General features: G+C 46.5%; 3 protein-coding genes across 3 annotated transcripts; 1 reads left to right on the plus strand and 2 right to left on the minus strand.

The window, feature by feature from the left end:
* Positions 1 to 396: 396 nt before the first annotated feature.
* IFT25 (intraflagellar transport 25) lies at positions 397 to 3,082 on the minus strand. Its single transcript, XM_086463146.1, has 5 exons — positions 2,985 to 3,082; positions 2,397 to 2,503; positions 1,716 to 1,784; positions 1,101 to 1,144; positions 397 to 608 (listed from the first exon to the last, which is right to left on the minus strand). The coding sequence occupies exons 1-5, from the start codon at positions 3,080 to 3,082 to the stop codon at positions 501 to 503; spliced, it is 426 nt and encodes a 141-aa protein (XP_086319272.1). The 3' UTR covers positions 397 to 500.
* Positions 3,083 to 3,606: 524 nt separating this feature from the next.
* Positions 3,607 to 10,333, plus strand: LRRC42 (leucine rich repeat containing 42). Its single transcript, XM_086462934.1, has 8 exons — positions 3,607 to 3,631; positions 4,609 to 5,096; positions 7,254 to 7,385; positions 8,451 to 8,569; positions 8,975 to 9,063; positions 9,148 to 9,261; positions 9,415 to 9,499; positions 9,906 to 10,333. Exons 2-8 carry the CDS (start codon positions 4,624 to 4,626, stop codon positions 10,160 to 10,162), a joined length of 1,269 nt encoding a protein of 422 aa, XP_086319060.1. The 5' UTR covers positions 3,607 to 3,631; positions 4,609 to 4,623; the 3' UTR covers positions 10,163 to 10,333.
* A 4,813-nt stretch (positions 10,334 to 15,146) lies between these two features.
* On the minus strand, positions 15,147 to 19,121 carry LDLRAD1 (low density lipoprotein receptor class A domain containing 1). Its single transcript, XM_086463401.1, has 6 exons — positions 19,101 to 19,121; positions 18,650 to 18,704; positions 16,961 to 17,092; positions 16,381 to 16,518; positions 15,708 to 15,836; positions 15,147 to 15,292 (listed from the first exon to the last, which is right to left on the minus strand). The coding sequence occupies exons 1-6, from the start codon at positions 19,119 to 19,121 to the stop codon at positions 15,147 to 15,149; spliced, it is 621 nt and encodes a 206-aa protein (XP_086319527.1).
* Between the last annotated feature and the right edge of the window lie 949 nt (positions 19,122 to 20,070).

Genomic DNA, 20,070 nt, shown 5'->3' on the forward strand with positions numbered 1-20,070 from the left:
AAAGTTTGAGAGTTGATGAAAAGTTACCAATTCAAGAACTTTTGAAGGATTTGTTTGGCAGTAGGGAAGTAATACCGCCCATTTAAGTATTTCACACTTTTTTTCTACTTAACTCAGAGTGCAAGGGAGACTGTTTACAGGAAATAGAGTTTTAATTCATATATTAAGAAAGCCTGATACAAACATACTGATTTAAATGGACTCAGTTATGGCCAAGCGTTCTACGGTAACAGTCTAGGTTGTAGAATAGAAAGCTGTTACTACAATTAACAAGAGTATTGCATTGCGATTTGACTCGATGATCTTAAAGGTCTTTTCCAACCTAAATGATTTGATTCTATTCTATTCCATGCATTAAACCAGTGGGGGATACATACTGCATCCATACCTTTAAAAACCACTTTAATACAAGGCTTTAATAATAAATATTCTCTGCACTACAGATATCAAAATATAACTTCTTTATAAAAAAAAAATCATGGTACAAATTTAAGCTGGACTTAAGTGTTTTCTTCTGTGCCCTCTGCCATCACCCGGTGCACTGATACAAAATGATCAAAGGCAGATTTGATGATGAAACGCAAGTAAGTGGCTTGGAAATCAGGAAGCTGTAGAAGGAAAAAAGAAAAATGTTATTGCAGTCTCTGTAGTAACATAACGATCAAACAACATTTGCAGAAGTTCGTTAGACAGAAGGATCTAGATATTTCTGCGCTGTTTTCGAATTACACATAAATCAAGCTCTTTTAATACATCTAGCCAGCTTCAGAGTTTCTTTAGAGGACAGCAATTCAAAAATGTCCCATCCCTCCCAATACTGCGGCCTTAAAGGCAACAATTGAAGGAGGAAAGATTGTCACACTTCTGGAGAGAGCTCTTTCACATAGTTAGGAGCGGTAGGCAGCTGCAATTTCATACCATAATCTACACAGCAGCAGTTGGGAAGTGCAATTTCATACCATGATCTACAAATTCCTGTGTCTAACATCAACTTAACAATAATTGTAAATAAACACGTTTTGGTTTTTTGTGGTTTCTCCCCAGTTAGTCTAGACACCCCATTTCATGAACCACTACTGATGTACGCTGTAAATACTCACTGGAAATTCTTCCATTTGAAGCTGTCCTTCTGTGTGCTGCAAATCTAGAAAACATTTTAAAGCAAATAATGAATAATAATGTGCAATGCTGTGAAAAGTTTTCATTGGACTTCAGAGTTCAAGACAGTTTTAAGGACCATGAACTTACACTGCATACAGAAATTGTTCTCTTTTTTTCTTTTTTTACAAGGTGATTTAAGAGAACAAATACTTTCTGCAATATCCCAGTGTATATATATCCCACCCATTACACTGCTTTATAAAATGTCACCCAAGAGGCATTAAAAAAAAAAACCACACCAAAAAAACCCCCCAAACCAAGCAAATAATGCAGGGAATGGCACTCTATTATACTATGTAAATCTGGTTATAATTATTTGAACATAAAAGCGAGTGCACAAGTAGTGCTCTCAACCCTAATACAGCATTTTACATCTCCAAACTGCTACAGAGACCAGCTGCGTTCATAAACTTCAAGTAAATGTGACTATTACATTAATGTCTAATAAAATAATCATCGAGCCACTACTCAACAAACAGACATGGGGTTAAAATGACTCACTGAAAAAGATCAACCTTATCCCACAAAATCCCCCCGCTGCTTCAGAATCTTACCTTTTTCAATGCACTCTTCAAAACCTACTGGGTCTTTGGAGACACTTCTTTCAATCTTTAAGGTCCGCACTAAAATGCAAACACATTTAAAATATCAACACAAATTCTGATTCTTTATTGATAATGATATTTACTCCATCACTTTCCATCTACAAAGCACTTTAAAAGCATTAACTAATCCGTTCTTCCTCTAATTTACAGGGCAGAACTGTAACACAACCACCATTCTGATGCTCCAGGTTGGACAAATAATGACAAGTTTCCAGGTCTTACGCATAGCTTTTGCTAATGATCAAGCTCCCGTCTCCATGCTCTGACCTTGTAACAGTCCTTTCTGGTTAAGAACTCGTATTTTCCTTCACATTATTTAAAAAAGACTAAGAGAATTCTGTCTTACAAAATTATAAATATCAATACTCAAAATACATCATTAAAAGAGTAAGCATTGTAGTCCTGTCCATTAAATTGGAACAGCCATCACTGTGCAACAGAACAGTTAATTGTAAGCTCAATACAAGGTGTTGTAAGAACAAAATAAGTGCAGGTAGACTAGATTTTCCATCTTTTTCTAATTTATTTATGAAAAACTTTGGATGTGGAGAAGTGTGAGAATTTACATACAGCCACAGACACATATTTGAACATAGTACGTATAACATACTGCAACACACGAAGTCTTACCCAAGTAACACTGGATTGCAACTTTGCTGATTTTTACACATTTAGGAAAACTAATAATGAATTCCTGCGGGAACATGCCTGTCGTCGTCCAAAACGTTTCTGAACGTCTGTGGAGAGAACAGGTCAAACCCCCCCACTTGCAGCTTTCCACCTATAACCACCTTGAAAGAAATTTGTTACCAAAAAACCCCCACAAGCTAACAAAAACAGAACAGAAAAAGCTGCAAACCCATTTTCATTTGGGGTGTTTTAAGCAAACCCCTGTAGGACAGTGGGGAAGCCCTCTGGTGGTATGAATACTTTAACGTTCAGGCTCTCCAGCCGAGCACTACCACAGAAACACTCCCAAATGGGGGGGGGGGGGGGGGGGCAGAAAAGCGTTAAATGACGGGGCAGCGCGAGCGGGAAGGCAGAAAAGCGTTAAATGACGGGGCAGCGCGAGCGGGAAGGCAAAGGACAGAGCCGGGCTGTGACGGGCTGCGGGAACGGCAGCACCGGGAGGGATCTCTGCGGAGAGTGGGCCACCGCGCAGGAGCCACTTCCCGCCGGGGCCCGCACCCCCTCACGGCCCCTCAGCGCCCTCCTCACCCGTCCGCCATGTTCTCGGCGGGGTACTGCTCGTCGCTAGAGGTGGCCAGGACGAGGGCAGCCCCCGCCGAGCTCAGGCACCAGTCGGTGGCCCTCATCCCTGCGCGGCGGCCGGCAGCCGAGCGGCAGGGAGGGGAAGGCCGGGCCTGCCGCTACCAGGCAACGGCGGCGGCCCCGCGCCACCCTCAAAGCCCTCGCCGCCCGCCGTTCCGCCTGCGGGAGCTGCGCGTTGCTTCGCGGGGTCCTGAGTGACCCCTACACCTCAGACTGAGCGCCTCGCAGGAGAGGGGCAGCGAGAGCCCCTCACGGCCCCGGCGCCCCCTTCCCCGGCTCCCCGCCGGTGCCGCAGCCTCCGGGGAGTCTCACGCCCCGGGCCCCGCGCGGACAGGTGGCGGCGGCGGGAGGTTTGGGAGAGCGGAGCTCGCCCCGCAGAAGGGCGGGGAAGGCTGGAGTGAACCCCGGCGCGGCTCACCACCCCTCAGCCCCCCGCTCCCGGCATGCCCCGCGCCGCCCCGGCCCTGGCCCGGGCCCGGTCCCCGCCCCCGGCGCGGCTCCGCCCGCCGCCCGCGGGCGCTGCGGGATGGGCGGCGGGAGCGCCGAGCCGCGGCCCGGCTGACGGCGCGTCGGGGCGGCCCCTCCCGGGGCAGGTAGGTGGGGGCCGGGCTGGCGGCCCCGGCGGGGAGCGGGGCCCTCGCCTCCCTGCCCCACGCCTGCCGGCCGGGGCGAACCGGGGGTCGGGCGGGGTGGAGACCCTTCCTCTTGCGACCCTCGGGGCTGCGCCTGCTCACGGCGCGCTCATCCCCGGGCAGGGCCCGATCCCTTCACAGACACACCCCACCCCCACCCCCCCCGGGCAGGGCCCGACCCCCCCTCTGCCCCCTCAGGGCTGGACCCGGTCCGTTCGGTCCCACTCTTCCCGGGCAGCGCCCGATCCCTTCAGCAGCCACTTCGCCCCTCAGGCAGGGCCCGATCGCCTCCCGGGCCGCAGGACCTGAGCCCTCAGCCCCTCAGGGTAGGAGCTAGCAGGACCTCGTCCTTCTCCCGTCACCCGCCATGGCAGGGTCTGCGCCCTCCTGCCCCCCGCCGGGACCCCTGCTCACAAACCAGAGTCCCCCCGGCACCGGCTGGGCTAGGCTGGGGAAGGGATACCAGGAACCTGCCCACCCTGCCAAGGAGGGAGATTCTCCAGCAGGCTCCATTGCCCTGCTGCAGTCGGCCATTTGCCCTCCCCCTCCCCCGCCGCCTGCAGCAGAGCCAGGCCCAGCTGTGGGGGCCGCTTCCCACCCAGCCCCGGACCCCTCTCTCTGCCTGTGCCTCTGCAGGGCCGGGATCCAGCCCCAGGCCACTGACGAGGACCAGGCACAGAGTGGCGGGGCCCTGCCAGAGCAAAGGCTCTTCACCTCTCTGCCAGCCCTGGGTTCAGTTCCCACTTCACTGGTGTTTGCGGTTTGATGGCAGACAGTGCACAGCCCTGTTCTACGCAGCCTGTCCTTCCTTGCACTGCAGGGTTACGTGACTGTGTGCACTCGGGGCATTGGGGAGAGCTGCCAGGGTTTGGGGTCTTTTCCTGAGTAGTGTTTTCCTCTGTGGCTATTCTTTACCTGTCTACGGTTTGTTTTTGCAGAACTGGGCGAGGGGAATGTCTTACTGTCTCCACTCAGAAAGCCATTTGGATACTGGGCCAATATATGTGCGTGAAAATGGGAAGCTGCACGTGGTAAATCAGGGTGCAGGCGGCATACAGAATGTCACTCCCAAAACAAGACCTTTTAGGCTGTTTTCCAGAGGATTTTCAGTGGAGCTTTGTCTGAACAGCGAGGACGATAAGGCAAGGAGGCAGAGGACTGATCATTTCATCTTCACCTACACTAAGGAGGGGAACCTCCGGTATTCGGCCAAGTCTCTCTTCAGCCTAGTGCTGGGTTACATTTCTGACAACGTTGATCACATTGACTCGTTGATTGGTTTCCCAGAGCAGATCGCTGAAAAGCTCTTTTCAGCTGCAGAAGCAAGACAAAAGTTCACAGAACCAGTAACGGGACTGAGAGCTCTACAGAAGTTTACTGAAGCGTATGGCAATTTGGTGCTGTGTTCGTTATGCTTGCGGAATAGGTGAGTGTGTTCAGTAACAAATACCATCATCTGCTAGTGCTTTTTGCTAGCACGCTTAAAGTTTCCCTTAGATTATTTTCTCTCAAAAATAATTAAAAAAAAAAAAATCTGTTGGGCTTATGACACTACCTAATTTTAATGAAATGACCTGAGCCTTACCTCACTCTTCTGCTTGCTTCCTTTTGTCCCATTCTTTTACTGCAAGTGCAGCTGCTGGTTTCACTCTAAGATACAAATCATAATACAGGTAACAGACTATATCCGTGTTAACTAACAGGGCATTTTATGTGAAGGATTAAACCTGCAACTATTTTTTAACAATAATAATCAGCATTTCCATAGCAATCTCTGGGTTTAATGCCTTCTCAGGTATTTCATGGGATGTTTTTTTGTAATTGCTGTTTATAAGCATTTCAACATACTTAGCGGACTGTACAGATAACACACATCTTGCAAACTGTCTGGGTTTATTTACTGTAAGCTTGCTATCCCATTTCATTTTGGGGGCTCAGAAGAAGGTACAGTCTTGTAGGTAAGTTACAGGCTTTGAATTCAGGCAGGTTTTACCTTAGTTTATTGTGGCTCCCATCCCTGTATTGAACATGCTTTAATGAGGTTCTGATTAGAGTCCAGCACCAGTTTTTCCATCTTCTCAATGTCCATGTTGTTTTTCACTAAAAGAGGGTCTTCCCAAGCTTAAAACGAGATTATGTGTTTAAAGCCTTGCTCCTACTGAAGTCGTTCCCAGTAATATAGCCAGTCTATCTTCCATCTGTACACTTGAAAAAGCAATGGTTTATCCAGTTTAAAATCAAAGTACAGGCATATTCATCTCAAGTGCCAAGGGTGTTCTGAGCACAGCAGGAATATTTGAGCAGAGGTCAATTATCCTTTATTTTATCCTTTAAACCTACTCCCTTTTTATCTCTAGTACTGAGCCTTTTTATGGGCTTAATTCAGAAATGAAGTTACCTCTGGCATCTTTTGCCATTACAGAAAGCTGAGTTAAGTATCGAGTCTTTGAAATCCAGGAAGTAAGATATTAAGGCATTTTCTGGTGAATCTTATTTCTAAAAGAGCCCACTCTTCTCTTCACAGCCCGCCTGAGCTAGTAGTGTCTCTCAAGAGTTGGCTTGTGCTCTGACTATACGTGCTGCCTTCTGCATGGCTGAATTGCATGGCAAAGGGATTTGGTGGGGCAGTTTGATAGGCGTACTTGCAGTGGGAGGATATGAAGGTCCCCTTATTTCCATGGTCGAAGAGGTGTTCCTTGAGGGATCAAATTAGTAAGCACCTCTCATTTCAGCAGTAAAGATGCTAACCTCGGGATTTGTCTTGCCATGGGGAATGTAAGGTAAATTCAGGCGAGATTACTGAATTTGGGGCTTGTCTTTGCCATGGAGATAATAAGAAGTAAATTCAGGGGAGATTGGGGAGGTAGTGACTGCTACGTGCTTGTTACTGCATATTCATGCATGCCATTCTTTAGTGGCTTGTTCCCATCTCTAAACCTCCTACTGAATAGTTCCAGCACAGATGTTTGCATGGCTGCGGAGTGAATCAGATCAGGGAACTAACACAGCTAAAAAAATAACCCACTGAGTAACTACTGCCTGGGGTGTCGTCACAGCTTTAGTTGGAGTCCTGCAAGTGTCCTGTAGGACTTTAATCTCTAGTGAAGTATTTAATTTACATATATAAAAAGTAAAATTTTGCCATTTGACAAGCTGTCCTGATAAATTTGAAGATTTTAAACCTGGATGAACATGGGTTTGCCTACACCCTTCCTAGATCCTGGGGAAGAGCAGTTTATGAAGCTGATTTACAGTAAACTGGCATATATATTTTGCATTATTCTCAAATAATACAATCATAATCTGTAAAGAAGTCCCTGTTTGCAAGTTGAAGTCTTAGTTATTAGTCCAATATTTTGAATCAAAGCAAAACCATGAAATCTGTTCAAGGAGAAGACTGGGAACTCAGATGTGTGGTGTGCAGACTGCGCATAAAAAAGGTAGTTAGGACAGCTGGCTAATTTCTGTCAGTTTTCACACAGGTCCGTATAAGAGACGACTGCATTATGCTCGTGACACTTGAGGATATAGGTGCTGCCTTATGTGCTTGAACACTGATAGCTTTTTTTTCATCTCTTTGCAGATACCTGGTTATCTCTGAAAAGCTAGAAGAAATTAAGTCTTTCCGGGAGCTGACGTGTTTGGATCTCTCCCATTGTAAACTTGGAGATGAACATGAGCTGCTGGAACACCTCACTAAAGAGGCTCTGTCTAGGTACCAATTTCTTGACACATTGCTAAAACTGACGCTTGCTTTTCCTCTCACTAAGCGGTTCAAAGAATCCGCCTTTGACTTTAAAGGGAGGTTTCACAGGCAGCACCATGTAAGTTTGAAGATTTTGGTTGTTCATAAAACCTATTCTTGAGGTCAACAAAATACAGAATGTGTTGTACACAAAGCACATGATCCAAAACACGTGCTGAAGGTCCTACAAATGTGCGAGATTATTTACTGTCTCATGTTTTTGAGTCAACTTTCTATAATTTCCATTGGCCAGGTAAAAACTGCATCAAGCATTTGGAACAGTTTTACACTTTTACTCCTTTTGTTAAGAGGGGACTTTATCAGCCAAATTTTTAACCAAACCAGTGTTCCTAATGAAGAGTTCTGCAAGTAGTAGGATGAATATTTAGTTAATAAACATTTCAAATAAATAAATTTTGTAGTTTTGTTTGTTACTAAAGATTGAAAAGTAGGAAATTTTGAAAATCAATAGGCAGGATGACTGCTAATTAGGGGACATTATGTTCCTATAAGATTTTGGTGCATTTTGTGTCAAGGTTTTGTCTTGGAAGTGGTCTGGAGAATGTTTTAGTGTTACGTTTTTCCCTGAGTTTTGTTCATCTATGTTATAATACCCTATTGCTTAAAATCATTGCCATATCTCTTACCAAATCTGTCTGCTCCCATTTTGCCAAGCATTTTTCTCTTTTCAGTTTGGAGTGGATTTGAGATTGGCAGCCTTGGGTTAAAGAACCCCAGTGTATATAGAACCTTACTGTCTCTGTTAGCAAACGCTTGTGCTCTAGGTTTGTCACTGGAGCTCTGGGAATAGCTGGTCAGCTCAGTTCTTCTGTTGAGCTGGCAGGGGCAATGTAAAGGCACTCACTAGTCCTGCTAACCCAGGCTTCTTTCTTGCTGCTGTTTACTAACGTTCACAAAGTAGACTGAAGGGTTGGCACAGGAAGACCCCGGCCTTCCGACACAGAGTTTTAGGACATTTTGCAAAACTGTCTAAAATAATGACTGTAAACTATGCGTTTGCCTCTCTCCTCCCAGCATAAAACGGCTTCTCCTGAAAGACAACTCTCTATCAGATGCCGGCCTTCGCAGAATGACAGCACCAGTACGAGTATTGAAAAAGGGACTTGAGAATCTTTTGGTGTTAGACTTATCTTGTAAGTACTTTAAGGTTTAATATTAGAAGCAACCTGTATCCTTTCTGATAAAGAATTTATCCTCCTTAATATTGAAGGAATACAACTAATTTGATGATTCCCATGAGCCAAGTATTCAACTCCAAATTTCACTTTCTAGAAGGCACAGGTCATACCTGCAGTCTGAGCCACTTGCTACTTACATACATATTTTTATTAATTTGAAAATTGGTATTGCAAACACTGGTACTGTGATCATTAGAGGGAAAAAGTCAGTTTTGACTCACTTTCAAAACATGAAGCATAGTACAAAAAAATGCCCAAACCCCATTTGTCCAATATTAGCTTTTGGAACAAATAGTTTCTTGGTATTTTGATATCTTTCTCCACATCTTGCAACTTAGTTAACTTCACTTGACCTTACAGGTAACCCTAAAATCACAGACGTGGGAATTGGATACCTTCTTTCTTTCAAGAAATTGAATTGTTTGGACATTTCTGGGACAGGTCTCAAGGTAAAAAAAGCATCTGTTAAGTTTACTGGACAAGTGTAATCAAATGTTCTTCCCCTCTGACTACTTTGTTTCCCTTTTCACTAGGACGTTAATGCTGTCATTAAGCGGATCCAAATGCAGCTAGGCCTGGTTCACTCCAAAGTGCCTCTGAAAGAATTTGATCATAGTAACTGCAAAACAGAGGGATGGGCAGAACAGGTATGGGTGGTTAAGTCTGTTTTACTCGCTAGATACTGTCCTTATGAAGTATTAAATCACTGAATAGGAAAGAATAAGGGACAGAGTTGTTTCCAATGATATTTCTGTACATTTTACAAGAAACATTTTTAACTCCTTCAAATATTATTTCAGACAGTTTTGCAGTGGGAGCAGGCAGTGCTGGAAGCCATCAAGCCACAAGACAACTTGAGATCCAGAACAGCAGCTCTGCACTTCTGTACGTAACTGTGTAGAGAGCGCATACGTTATTTGTTTTCTTTTCTACTAGGAATATTTTTGTATACTTTTTTTTTTTTAGTACAAATAGCATCTCGAGTGTATGATTTCAGCCATTTGTGTAACTGCATTGCAATGTATTTAAGTTTGTTTTCATTTGTTAGACAGCCGGATAACTTAAGGTACAGCATGGCAGCATGCTTAGGGCAACATTAACAACAACTCTGTTTTCTCCCTAAAATTCTGAGTCCAAAACACAAATGTTGTGTTTCCTTATACACATTTCAGCAAAGCAGTCAGTATTCCAGGCTAGCTTGGCCAAAACAATTTGCAACACAGGATTGCATTTTACAGCATAATTCTGTTTTTCCTAAAATATCTAAACTTGGTTTTATTTTTCCCTGTAGATGGCAAGACACACAGACTAGAGGAAGTAGTCAAATGCAAGCTGGTGGAAGCAGAAACAAAAGCATCTGTAAACTTGCAGTTTTATAAGGAAAAAGTTCAAAATTGCCATTTACCTTTGAAAAAGGAGGTTGCAGGCAGCCACGAAGTAAAGAACAATAAAAAAAGAGCTTTGGCTGAACAAGAGAGAGAAAGGACTTCCAAAAAGAAGCATCTGTGCCTCACTGTGGAGGACTGGGATTTGTTAAATACCTATTGAGTCAGAAAAAAGTGGGTCTTTTGTTTGTTGTTTTCTTGCTGATGACAGAATTTAGACATATTGAGAGGGAGTAACAAAGGAGACCAGTATTGTTAAATCTGGTTTGCTGTGATATGCTTGTGGGTTAACCTATGCGGGGGGGATAGAGTCGAGGAGAAGGTTGATGATACTACTGTATATTTTCAATACATAATAATTTTTTCAAATAAAGTTTTTGTTGTCATCCTTAACTAATTCTTCTGACGTAGATATCATTCACAAAACTAGCTGGTCCTATCCCTCCCTCCCCTCTTGCCTCCTCAGGGGCAGAAGACTAATGACTGCAGCTCATCGGAAATGAAGTTGCACTGCACTTGTCAGGTGCCCTGGGACATTCATAGTGCTGGTAGAACACAAACCTCAGCCTGTAAGCACCGGGCTGTGCTGATAGAGCTCTTGACAAAGGTAGGAAGCAAAGAGGATCAGCACAGGCCCCAGGGGAGGGAGGCAGAGAAACTAACCCCTTGGCAACAGTTACTCCAGAAATCTGAAGTAGAACAGAAATGTGTGTGTGTCGTGTCCCCCCCCTCATTTTAGCCCTGGAAATGAAAGCTGAAACTGGGTTACTGTCGAGATTAGACTCTGCAGTTGTAATATTTTCGCCCTTATAAGCAAATTCACTGCATTTGAGAGCATTCTGTGGTTTAAAAACCCATTCTTGGTGCGCAGGCATGCCTGCAATATACTAACCGTATTTCCCCAACTAAAAACATTCAGGGAAGTTTGTAAATCAAATATGAATTATACAGATTTGCTGTAAAAAAAGCTAGATACTCAGACTCCTTCTGTGTTGGTCTGTCTGAAGCCAGCAGTACAGCTGTAATGCTGCAGGTGTGTTTATCACTGAATTCATGCCCTGAGTGTTTCTGTCAAAACTAGCTGAGGTGCACAGTGCCCATGAATAGGGCACTGCAACCATCACTGTGCTCTTAGGCCTGTAAGGCCAGGAATTCACTACAGGTTTCCTCTGCTAGTGCTTATTTAGAGGATATCTTCCTTTTACACTATTGTTCACTATAATTGAGCAACTAGAAAAGCAACACATCCTTGGAAATCATGAAGAGGCCAAGAAAAGGGCCTTCACTTCAAAAACACATAAAGAGCTAAGCCCCTTTCTCTCTTTGTTCTTTTATCACTGAATTTTCCTCAAAAAAAAAAAAAAAGGACTACATGCAAACAAAACAAGCAGACTTGCATTCAAGCCCTACATTTTTTTCCCAGAAACTCACGGCTATTAATAGCTTCCACTGCCGACTACATCAGCCCTCTGCTGAGACAAATAATGGCACAAATGGTGACTTGGCAAAACAGCGTCTCAACGGGGAAGATGACGACTGTGGTGCTCACATATAATCCTCCTGCAGCTGGCTTCTGGTTCAACAGCCACCTCGGATTACTTTTACTAGCCCTTACGCCGCTGTGGAGATCCGCTAATCTGACCGTGGAGAGATGCGCGTCTCGGACAATCGTATACTCCATTTCACATCAGTAAAGCAGCTGGGGCTGATGCCTTGAGCCAGAAAATAGGCACATCGTGATTTGACATGAACGGTCTGCCCAGGTCACAGGCTTGTTGGGAAAATAATACAGTACATCCTTCCTTTTCAGAAGAGATGTTTTAGAGCACTGTGTTTCTTACGTTTTCCATCCCTGGTACAATTATTCCTTTTAGGTTTCTTGCTGACCAGCAGACTTCCTCTTTCAAACACACCGCTGAGCAAATTTTATCCTAGAAAGACTTAGACGCACTTGCCACTGTGTCCTCAACCCACTAATCTCTGTTTATTGCTCTCCATGAGGCACATGGCCTCTGCTGACCAGGAACAAGGCAGTAAGTAAGAAAATTACAGGAGGAGACTCACCCTGAAACAGATAGGCTCAGCCAAGCGCCTGCTTAAACTGCCCACTGCATCCCTGGCTGTTTCCAGGCTGGCTTCTGTGTCTTGCTGCCCATGGATTGGCACTTCCCTTGTCTCCCTTGGCTAGCATCTTCACAGGTGTAAATCCAGAGCAGGATGAGTCCCTGGTTCCTCTCTCCTAATCTGAGGCCATTAATCACAGCTTTGGCCTCCCAGGAGCACTCACTGATACAGGGACATCAGCCAGAGAGCAACCCTGGGGCTCTACCCTGCAGGTACTGGGTGGGTCAGCTCCTCCGACACCAGTTACACCTTTACTGGCTATCTTAGATGCAGAGATCACATTCCTGACCCCATTTCTTTGTGGTTCAGCTCAGTTATAAAGCTGAGAGATGGCAGAAATGGAGAAAGACTGTTTGGTTTCCTCTTTGCAGCCAGTGACATCCTCTATGTGGCCTAAGCCTGCCTCTGTTTCCTTATCTTCCTGCTGAATGAGAGAGAAGGTGGCACAATAATCTTTTCCTGCTCTAAGCCAGGCATTTGCCTTCTTTATCACATCTCACAATAAAGTAAGAATTACGAGATCCCAGCATCATCCCCATCCAGCCAAGGCAAGCCACCACTTGACTTCTGCTGCGGTGGAAAAGCAGCCTTCCACACAGTAAGCACAAACATCTGACTCCCCACGCTCACATGTTGCATGCCCTGACCCTCTTCTCTTCACCCTCGGGAGCACCTTAAAATGTGGCAGTGGTGAGCTGTGGCAATGGTCAACAAATATTGGATGGGGAGGATACAGCAGTTGCCATACAGGTCAGCCTAACCAGCATCCTCTTCCCAACCACAGTAAACATGGGAGGCTCCAGAAAGTCATGACTGTCCCAATATCTTTGACTCAGAGCAAATTAACTTTTTTACCAATCATTTCAGCTGGGCCCTATGCTGAGCATGAGGGTTTCTGTATTTTAATAGCTGATAAGTTCAATCCTTACTAACCCAGTTGTTCTGTTATCCATACAGAGCTCCCATCACAAGGGATGAAATTCTTTGTTCCCTCCTCTCCCACCTTTCTTTGACCACAGCCCTGCAGAAGCATATAGCAGTCTTAGCCCACCTGCCCCCTCCCAATGCAGAGAGCTTGTTGCGCAACCTCCCGCTTCAAAGCCAAGGAATAGGCAAACAGCCTGCGGCTGAACCCAATGTGAATCGGAAAGAAGCTCTTCTTCCTTGGGAAGGAGAAGCTGACCTGGTAGTGCTGTCTCTGAATCACCCCTCCTTGAGCTCCTCTTAAGAAATACTACAAGACTTCCCCATCGATTGCCCCAGAACATACTTTGGGGGAACAACAGCAACTACGATAAGCCAGGCTTTATTTACCAACCTCAACTCAGCATTGCTGAAGCGTTACATGTCTGTGACTCTCCAGTAAAAATGTGCATCTGAATTTCAGGCTTCGATTGAGGCTGGAAGCTTGCAAGTGAGAAATGTTTACCTAGAAAACTCCTAACCTCTCTTTCGAGATGCAGCACTGATTGCACTGCAGTCGTGTTTTACAGGCACAGAGAAAGCAAACCATCCACCCCAGCCAGACATGGAGAAACGTAGCTTTAAAAGTTTCCCGTAGCACCAGTTCCATTATGCAGAGTTTTGCCATCGCATTCCAGGTAAAGTATGAGTCAGAACACTGTCAAGCTATTTTTAAAAAGATCTCTCAGATCTGCAGCTGTATCCCAGCGACAAATTAGAAGAAGCGTTCACCGCTGATACAAGTCATGGTGACATGCAGAGTTGCAGATCGCAGGACAGAGAGGAAATGAGTGAACGGGGTTTTATTTTTAAAGATCTATGACCTGGGATGGTAGTGGGAAAAAGACCACCTGATATTTATTTTGGGCCTAGAAAAGTAAGTGCACTCACTGTAAATGTGGGTTTTCCTCAGAAATGATGTTTTAGACACATGAGATTTTTGAAGGAGCAGAGAAAGACCACATCTTTCTTAAATTTCAGTGGCACATAGTATATATCTATATGCTGAGGATTGAAGGTTTGGCTGCCTGATCCTGTTTTGCTGGCAGAAGAACGAAATAAGCGACGAACAGATCCCGTGTCATCCCACACCTCCCCTGGAGCAGCACTTAGTTTTCTTCTCGTTTTTTTTTTCTCTCCTTCCTTCACCAACTTCAGTGCAAACACATCCCAGCCCCACGGCTGTTCTCAACCTCCTAAGCTGCTGCTCCAAAACTGCACAGTGCTGAGAGAAGTAGATTTTATACACGTGCTGGTTCCCTGCCCTGGCTTGCAAGGACAGCTATGCCGTCCCAGGGACATGGTGATTCATCCCTACAAACCCTGAAACCTTTCCAGTTTTCCTTGACATTACACTCTCCGTGTTGGCCTTCGTGGTTTGAGAAGAGTGCAGGTGGCCTGTGCAGCAGCTCCCCACGGTGTCATCCTCAGCACAGCATTCCCAAGGAAGCAGCCCTAGGAGCATCAATGTAGAGCCTTCAAAGCCACTACTGAAACCATCTGCAGACGTGCTCTGAACACAAATACAAGCAGCTTCTCCCGCCCGCGAGGATCAGGAATGTGAAGACATGTCAGAGGGAAATGCTAACCCAAGGGCTAGAAAGGCTCACCTCACTCAGCTCCTGCTTTTTAGGGTAGTCCTGCATGTACCTTCATCTGGCTGCCTCTAAAGGCACCAGCATGTCCTTACAGGAGAAATCCCTCACCCACAGTTGGCCAGACATGGTATCTGCGTTGGCAGCAGCTGGTAAACAGTCTCCAGCAGCCTGCACACCACCCATTGAGTCAATGGTACTCTGTCCATGTAGAAAGGACTCACCCTCACATGACAGGAGAACCCTTGAAGGTGTCCTACAGCCAGTGTCTAGCCTGCAGCGTGGGCTGCCATATGCACTTTGTCCCTGTTCAGTGTCACTGCACGCCGGTCAGTGCGCTGCTGCTGAGGAATTGCTTGGGTTGGAGCCTCCCAAGAGGGTAGCAGAGCAGGAGGACACCGAGGCTTAAAGGTGACAATGCAGGAAGCACCCTGCCGTCTCCAAGTGCTGCTGGGTGCCAAGACTTCATGGTCTGCAGATATACTCATCGGACCAGCTGAGGCAGTGCTGGACGCCGTCCCGGCACAGCCTCCTGGGGACACAGAAGCAGAACTCGTAGAGCACAGGGCTGCAGCTCCACCACTCCGACCCGCATGGCAGGCAGGCAGCCACTGGGAGGGATGGAAAACAGGGAACAGAAATGCTTCTGCTGCACTGACCCCTTCCCTCCTTTCTCACACGGGTAGCTACCCTTTCACCCTGGCAGCTATTGAAAAGCCACCGGTGATGACCCTGCATTTGTGAATGCACCACTCGAGTTCTGCGGTTTTTGGGGCTGGGAGCAAAGCATGGAGCCTTTCCCCACTCGGTTGCCACCAGGCTTTGACACAGAGCCTTTGGCAGCTGATGGGACGGAGCCCACATGGTTCGTACTCGCGTCTTATCCCAGCTATTTTGTGTGTTAGTGGTGGATGCCAGCCTCCGGGCATTTCCAGGAGCATCAGTGAGCACCACACCTGTACAACCTATTTCAATCCATCAGTAGAAAAGACATTTAGCCCAACAGTAGCCAGAAAAGACACTCACAGCTTCCCATCTCATCAGAGCAGTCTCCACAGTCGTTCATCCCGTTACACCTCTGATCGGCATAGACCCAGTACGTGGGGTTACTGCAACGGAAAATCAGGTATCCTGGAAGGCTGCTGGGCAAGTCACCTGCAAGGGCAGACACACAGGACACATGCTGAACTCCACTGGGCACAGATGCACTGGCTAAAATGGGGATGGCGGCTACCAAAAGCTGCTGTCATGGGGGGTCGGTCAGTCCTTCCCTGTGTGATGTCAGGGCATGAGTGATGCCGCAGAGGGGGAAGCTGTGGTTGGAGAGGGAAAGGGATGCTGGTGGCTGAGCCAGAAGCAGAGTCCAGGTGCCCCAGGCTTCTGCTTTAATGATTTTTTTCCCAGGGTAACTGGACAATAAATTAATGATGTAGGCATAACAGCTTAACCAATGGAGGAAAACTGCATCATGGTTTAAAAAATCCTAGGAAGATCAGAAGAGCTTGAAGCCTTTGATTCCTGGCACTCCCAACAGATTTTGGGCAGTGCCATCTCTCAGCATCTGCCCTACAAAGGATCTACCAGGCTTATCTGTTCACGTACACGGCCAGAAGCACAGAGCAGGATTAAAGGGACACCGGCTGTTGTCTCACAACAGGAAGACCAGCACAGGGAGGATCATCACAACAAAACCACTCACCACAGAGTTTCTCCTGCTCATCCTCTCCATTCCTGCAGTTGCTGACTCTGTCACAGACCTGGCTGGCTGGGACACAGGTCACTCTGTCATCGCACAAGAAGCCTGTCCGGTTATTGGAGGCTGCACAGAAGCGATTCACTGAAGGGAAGCAAGAAGTAATTTAGAAGTAACTTTTTTTTTCCTTCTCAACATTTTCATTGGTATGAGGAGCAGATCAAGGGGAAGAAAGGGGGATCTCTGAAATTCATTTGTTGTTCTGGAAATAACCAGGTGCAAGGATTAATCTCTGGTAGGTTCATGGCAGAGTCTAAAAACTGTACCGGTAGTCTGAAGCATGACTGTGCCACCCAGAGTTACCACAGCCCCGTAGAGCAGGACACCAGAGCCAAGGAACAGCTGCTGGGGACTCGGGCTGTGCAAGGCTGGCACAGCCCCACACCACCCTGCGGGTCCCTTTCCTTCCTCCCAGTCTGCACCGGGAAGCACCACTTCAACCACGGTGACGGACACAAAAGCTCTTCTCATGCAACACCATTTTCTCCCTCCCTTGCCAAAAAAAATCTGACTCTTGGATACCAACCTGGCCCGCGTGGCAGGAGTCCCAGCACCACCGCCAAGGCCCCGGCGGCAGCGAGGACAAGCAGTGCCACAGCAGAGACGCAGATGCACCTCCGTGTGCAGCCCGTGCAGGCACTGCATGGCTGGCAGCAGTCTGTTGAGAGGCAAGAGCGAGAGGTGAGGGGCTGGGGAAGGGTCTGGCAGGGCTGAGCGGAGTCGGGGTGTATTGGAGGGGAACAGCACAGAGCCACGAGGGTGATGTTTCATGGGCTCACCATGCAGGACTGGCAGAGGGCTGCTGGGGTTTAGGGGTTGATAGCTGAGTTTTAATAGCCAAACTCTAATGTTCAACACCTCCTCACAGGGAGTTTTGCTGCTTGCAGCATGGAAGAGCCCGTGCTGCCATTATGGCACACTGGGATTAAACAGCACAAACACAGCATCTGCATCGGAGCTCACCCATTGCACTCGGATTCAGAAGCATGGAGAAGGCCAAGCCCCTACCTGACCCTGCAGGGCAGTGACGCCCTTTTCACAGCGGGAGCAGCCAAAAGACAGGGGAGGTCAGTGTCAGGCTGGGAAAGGTGCCCTCCTGGAGCCCACGGCAAGCCTCCCCAAGAGGTAAAATTTCATTTTACAGCACTTCAGGCTTTCTGCCCCAACCAGGACTTGAATGCTCCCACTGAACGAGGCTAAATTACCAGCTCAAAACAGTGAGAACTGGCCAAAGAGCAGCTCTTTCCCTCCCCAAAGACATCTCCACAGTACAAAGGGCAGCAACCTTCCAGGGACTCCAACTTTCAGAAAGTCATGTACATAAATCAAATTAAATCCGGAAGCTAAAGGCCAAACCCACAGGCATTGCCACACAACAGCAGCACACGTAAGAGCAACGCCGATCAGCTGCCCTCATCTCAGCTCTCTGCAGCACCAGCGCTTTGTCTTTGAACCAACATTGTGTTTTCTTGCATTCCTTCATATTTCCAGACCAACAAGAGAAAAAAAATTTAACGTGATCACCTGAGAAACACGTAACCAGTCACTTAAGACAACCCCACAGGTATAACTGGATTTTGGTATTTCTGAACTTAAAGAGCTTTGATTGAAAAGTCAGAATTTGTCTTAGCTGTGCTTCATATTTACTTAGCTATTGTGTGGTACAAACGCAAGAGAAAGCACAGCCTTTGCTCAGCAGCAAAGGCATCCCGGCTGCAGTAACCCCCCCTCCCTCACGCTTGAATGGGAATCAAACACAGAGCATTTCAGCTTAAAGGAAAAGTGGTGAATTACAGCATGTCTGTGTCTACAGGACAACACCTTTGACCAGAAAGCACAACAGCTGCAAATAGACACGAGTATAAAATAACAGCAGTGATGAAATGTTGTTGGCAACTCCATCTACAGGTTTGCTATTGATGCTGTTTGATCTCACTTTCTCCTTCTTATAGCAAGTTCATTATGAGCCCTTCTGTGACAGACAAGTATTACCTATAAGGCTACTACACCATAAGACTGCCAACTCCAGGCCAACAAAAATCAGCTTAAGTTTATTAATTTTATAATCTGGATGTTTTACTACACAGAAGTGAGGGGGGTGGGGAATCAGTCTCAACAGACCACAGATACTGGTTGTATTTTACATTACATGGATAGTTTCAATTGATTTACACTTTAATAATACAAACGTTTAGCTCTGCATTTCATTCGTTACCTCTTTCTTCGGAGAAGGACTTTGTTGAATCAAAAGTAGCTACATCACCATTTCTCTAGAAGGAAAGGAATAAAAGACTGTTCACAGAAGCAGCCCGCAGTAACCACGCAAGGCATACCTTTCTAGTTCTCATACCATCTTACCCAGGAACACATAATGTATTCATTTGTTTTTACATACATGCAAAAATTTGTCTCAGTGGAAACGTGGCCCAAATTTAATTCACAAAGCCATCAATTAGATAACCTTCTAAATCTTAGTTACCCATTTGTAAAACAAACACTAGTGCAACCCCAGCACTTCATATCAATACTTTCCTTTTGTATCAAATTAGGTTAAGTAGAAACAACTCAAAATCTCACAGAAGCCAGTGATAAAGAGGTCAGACAAACAACACTATCAAGAACACGTGTACTTTAGGAAACAGCTTTTCAAAAGAGAAGGACTGTACCTGGGGGTGAGTTTTATTCATGCTTCCCAGAGCTACAGCCCTCGCAGCAGCTCAAAGGACCACAGGGAGTTTTCTGTGCCTTAGCATGAGCAATGTTACCAGGATACAAAACCCAACAGAGGCAGGAAAACGAGGAGTGTGCTGCTGCCTGGGCACGCAAGCAGGAGAGAAAGGGGAAGGCAGCACCGAGCCCATGTTCCAGCTCCTGTTGGAAGCGAGGTTTCTGGCTTGCTTCTCATTCCTCCTGGGTCCATCATGGTTTCACAACATGGCAAACCACAAAGGACATAGAGATTTTGGAGGCTGAGAACTCCCCTACAAGTCCTAACGCCAGTCTGGAAAACAATGCTCACCCCCATCTGATGCCAACTGCGTTTACCCCGGTGCTGGCCAGGGAGAAGCCCACCTCATGAGGAAAGCTTGAGCAAAGAGAGTCTGATTGTCTTCATGCAAGTCTCCTTTCTCCCCACCTCCTTCCCAAGGCAGAGCTGACACGCTGACCATCACAACGCCTCAGATCTCAGCAGAGCTGTGCCGCACACAGCCATCTGGAATAGCTTCCCTGCTTGAGCAATGAGCACAGGCACAGCAAATCCTCCAGGGTCCTTCTCTTTTTACTTGCATACTTGAATTTTCAGGCCTGCAGTAAGTCTCAGCAGCTCAGCATGAAGCTAACATGAACTCACAAACAAATTGCAACCTTCTAAACTGGCTGCAGGACTCAGCACGGCACACATGGAGTGGAGATTTGCAGCTTCAAGGATAAAATGTCCTGAGCAGGCAGCTTTGCCAGATGGGTAGGGTGGAGAAAAAGCACTGGCATGAAGTGTTTGAGGAGCCTGTGTTCTTTTTGCTTGCAGGTGGGTCCATAGGACTCAAGCGCCCCTAAATTGTTGCCACCTCACAGGTCATGATTCCTCCCCAAGCACTAGCAAAACTAGCTTACCAGGGCTTTGGAGGAGAAGTTGGC

Source organism: Leptosomus discolor, chromosome 3, assembly GCF_034619465.1.
Source record: "Leptosomus discolor isolate bLepDis1 chromosome 3, bLepDis1.hap2, whole genome shotgun sequence".
Taxonomy (NCBI): Eukaryota; Metazoa; Chordata; class Aves; order Leptosomiformes; family Leptosomidae; genus Leptosomus; species Leptosomus discolor.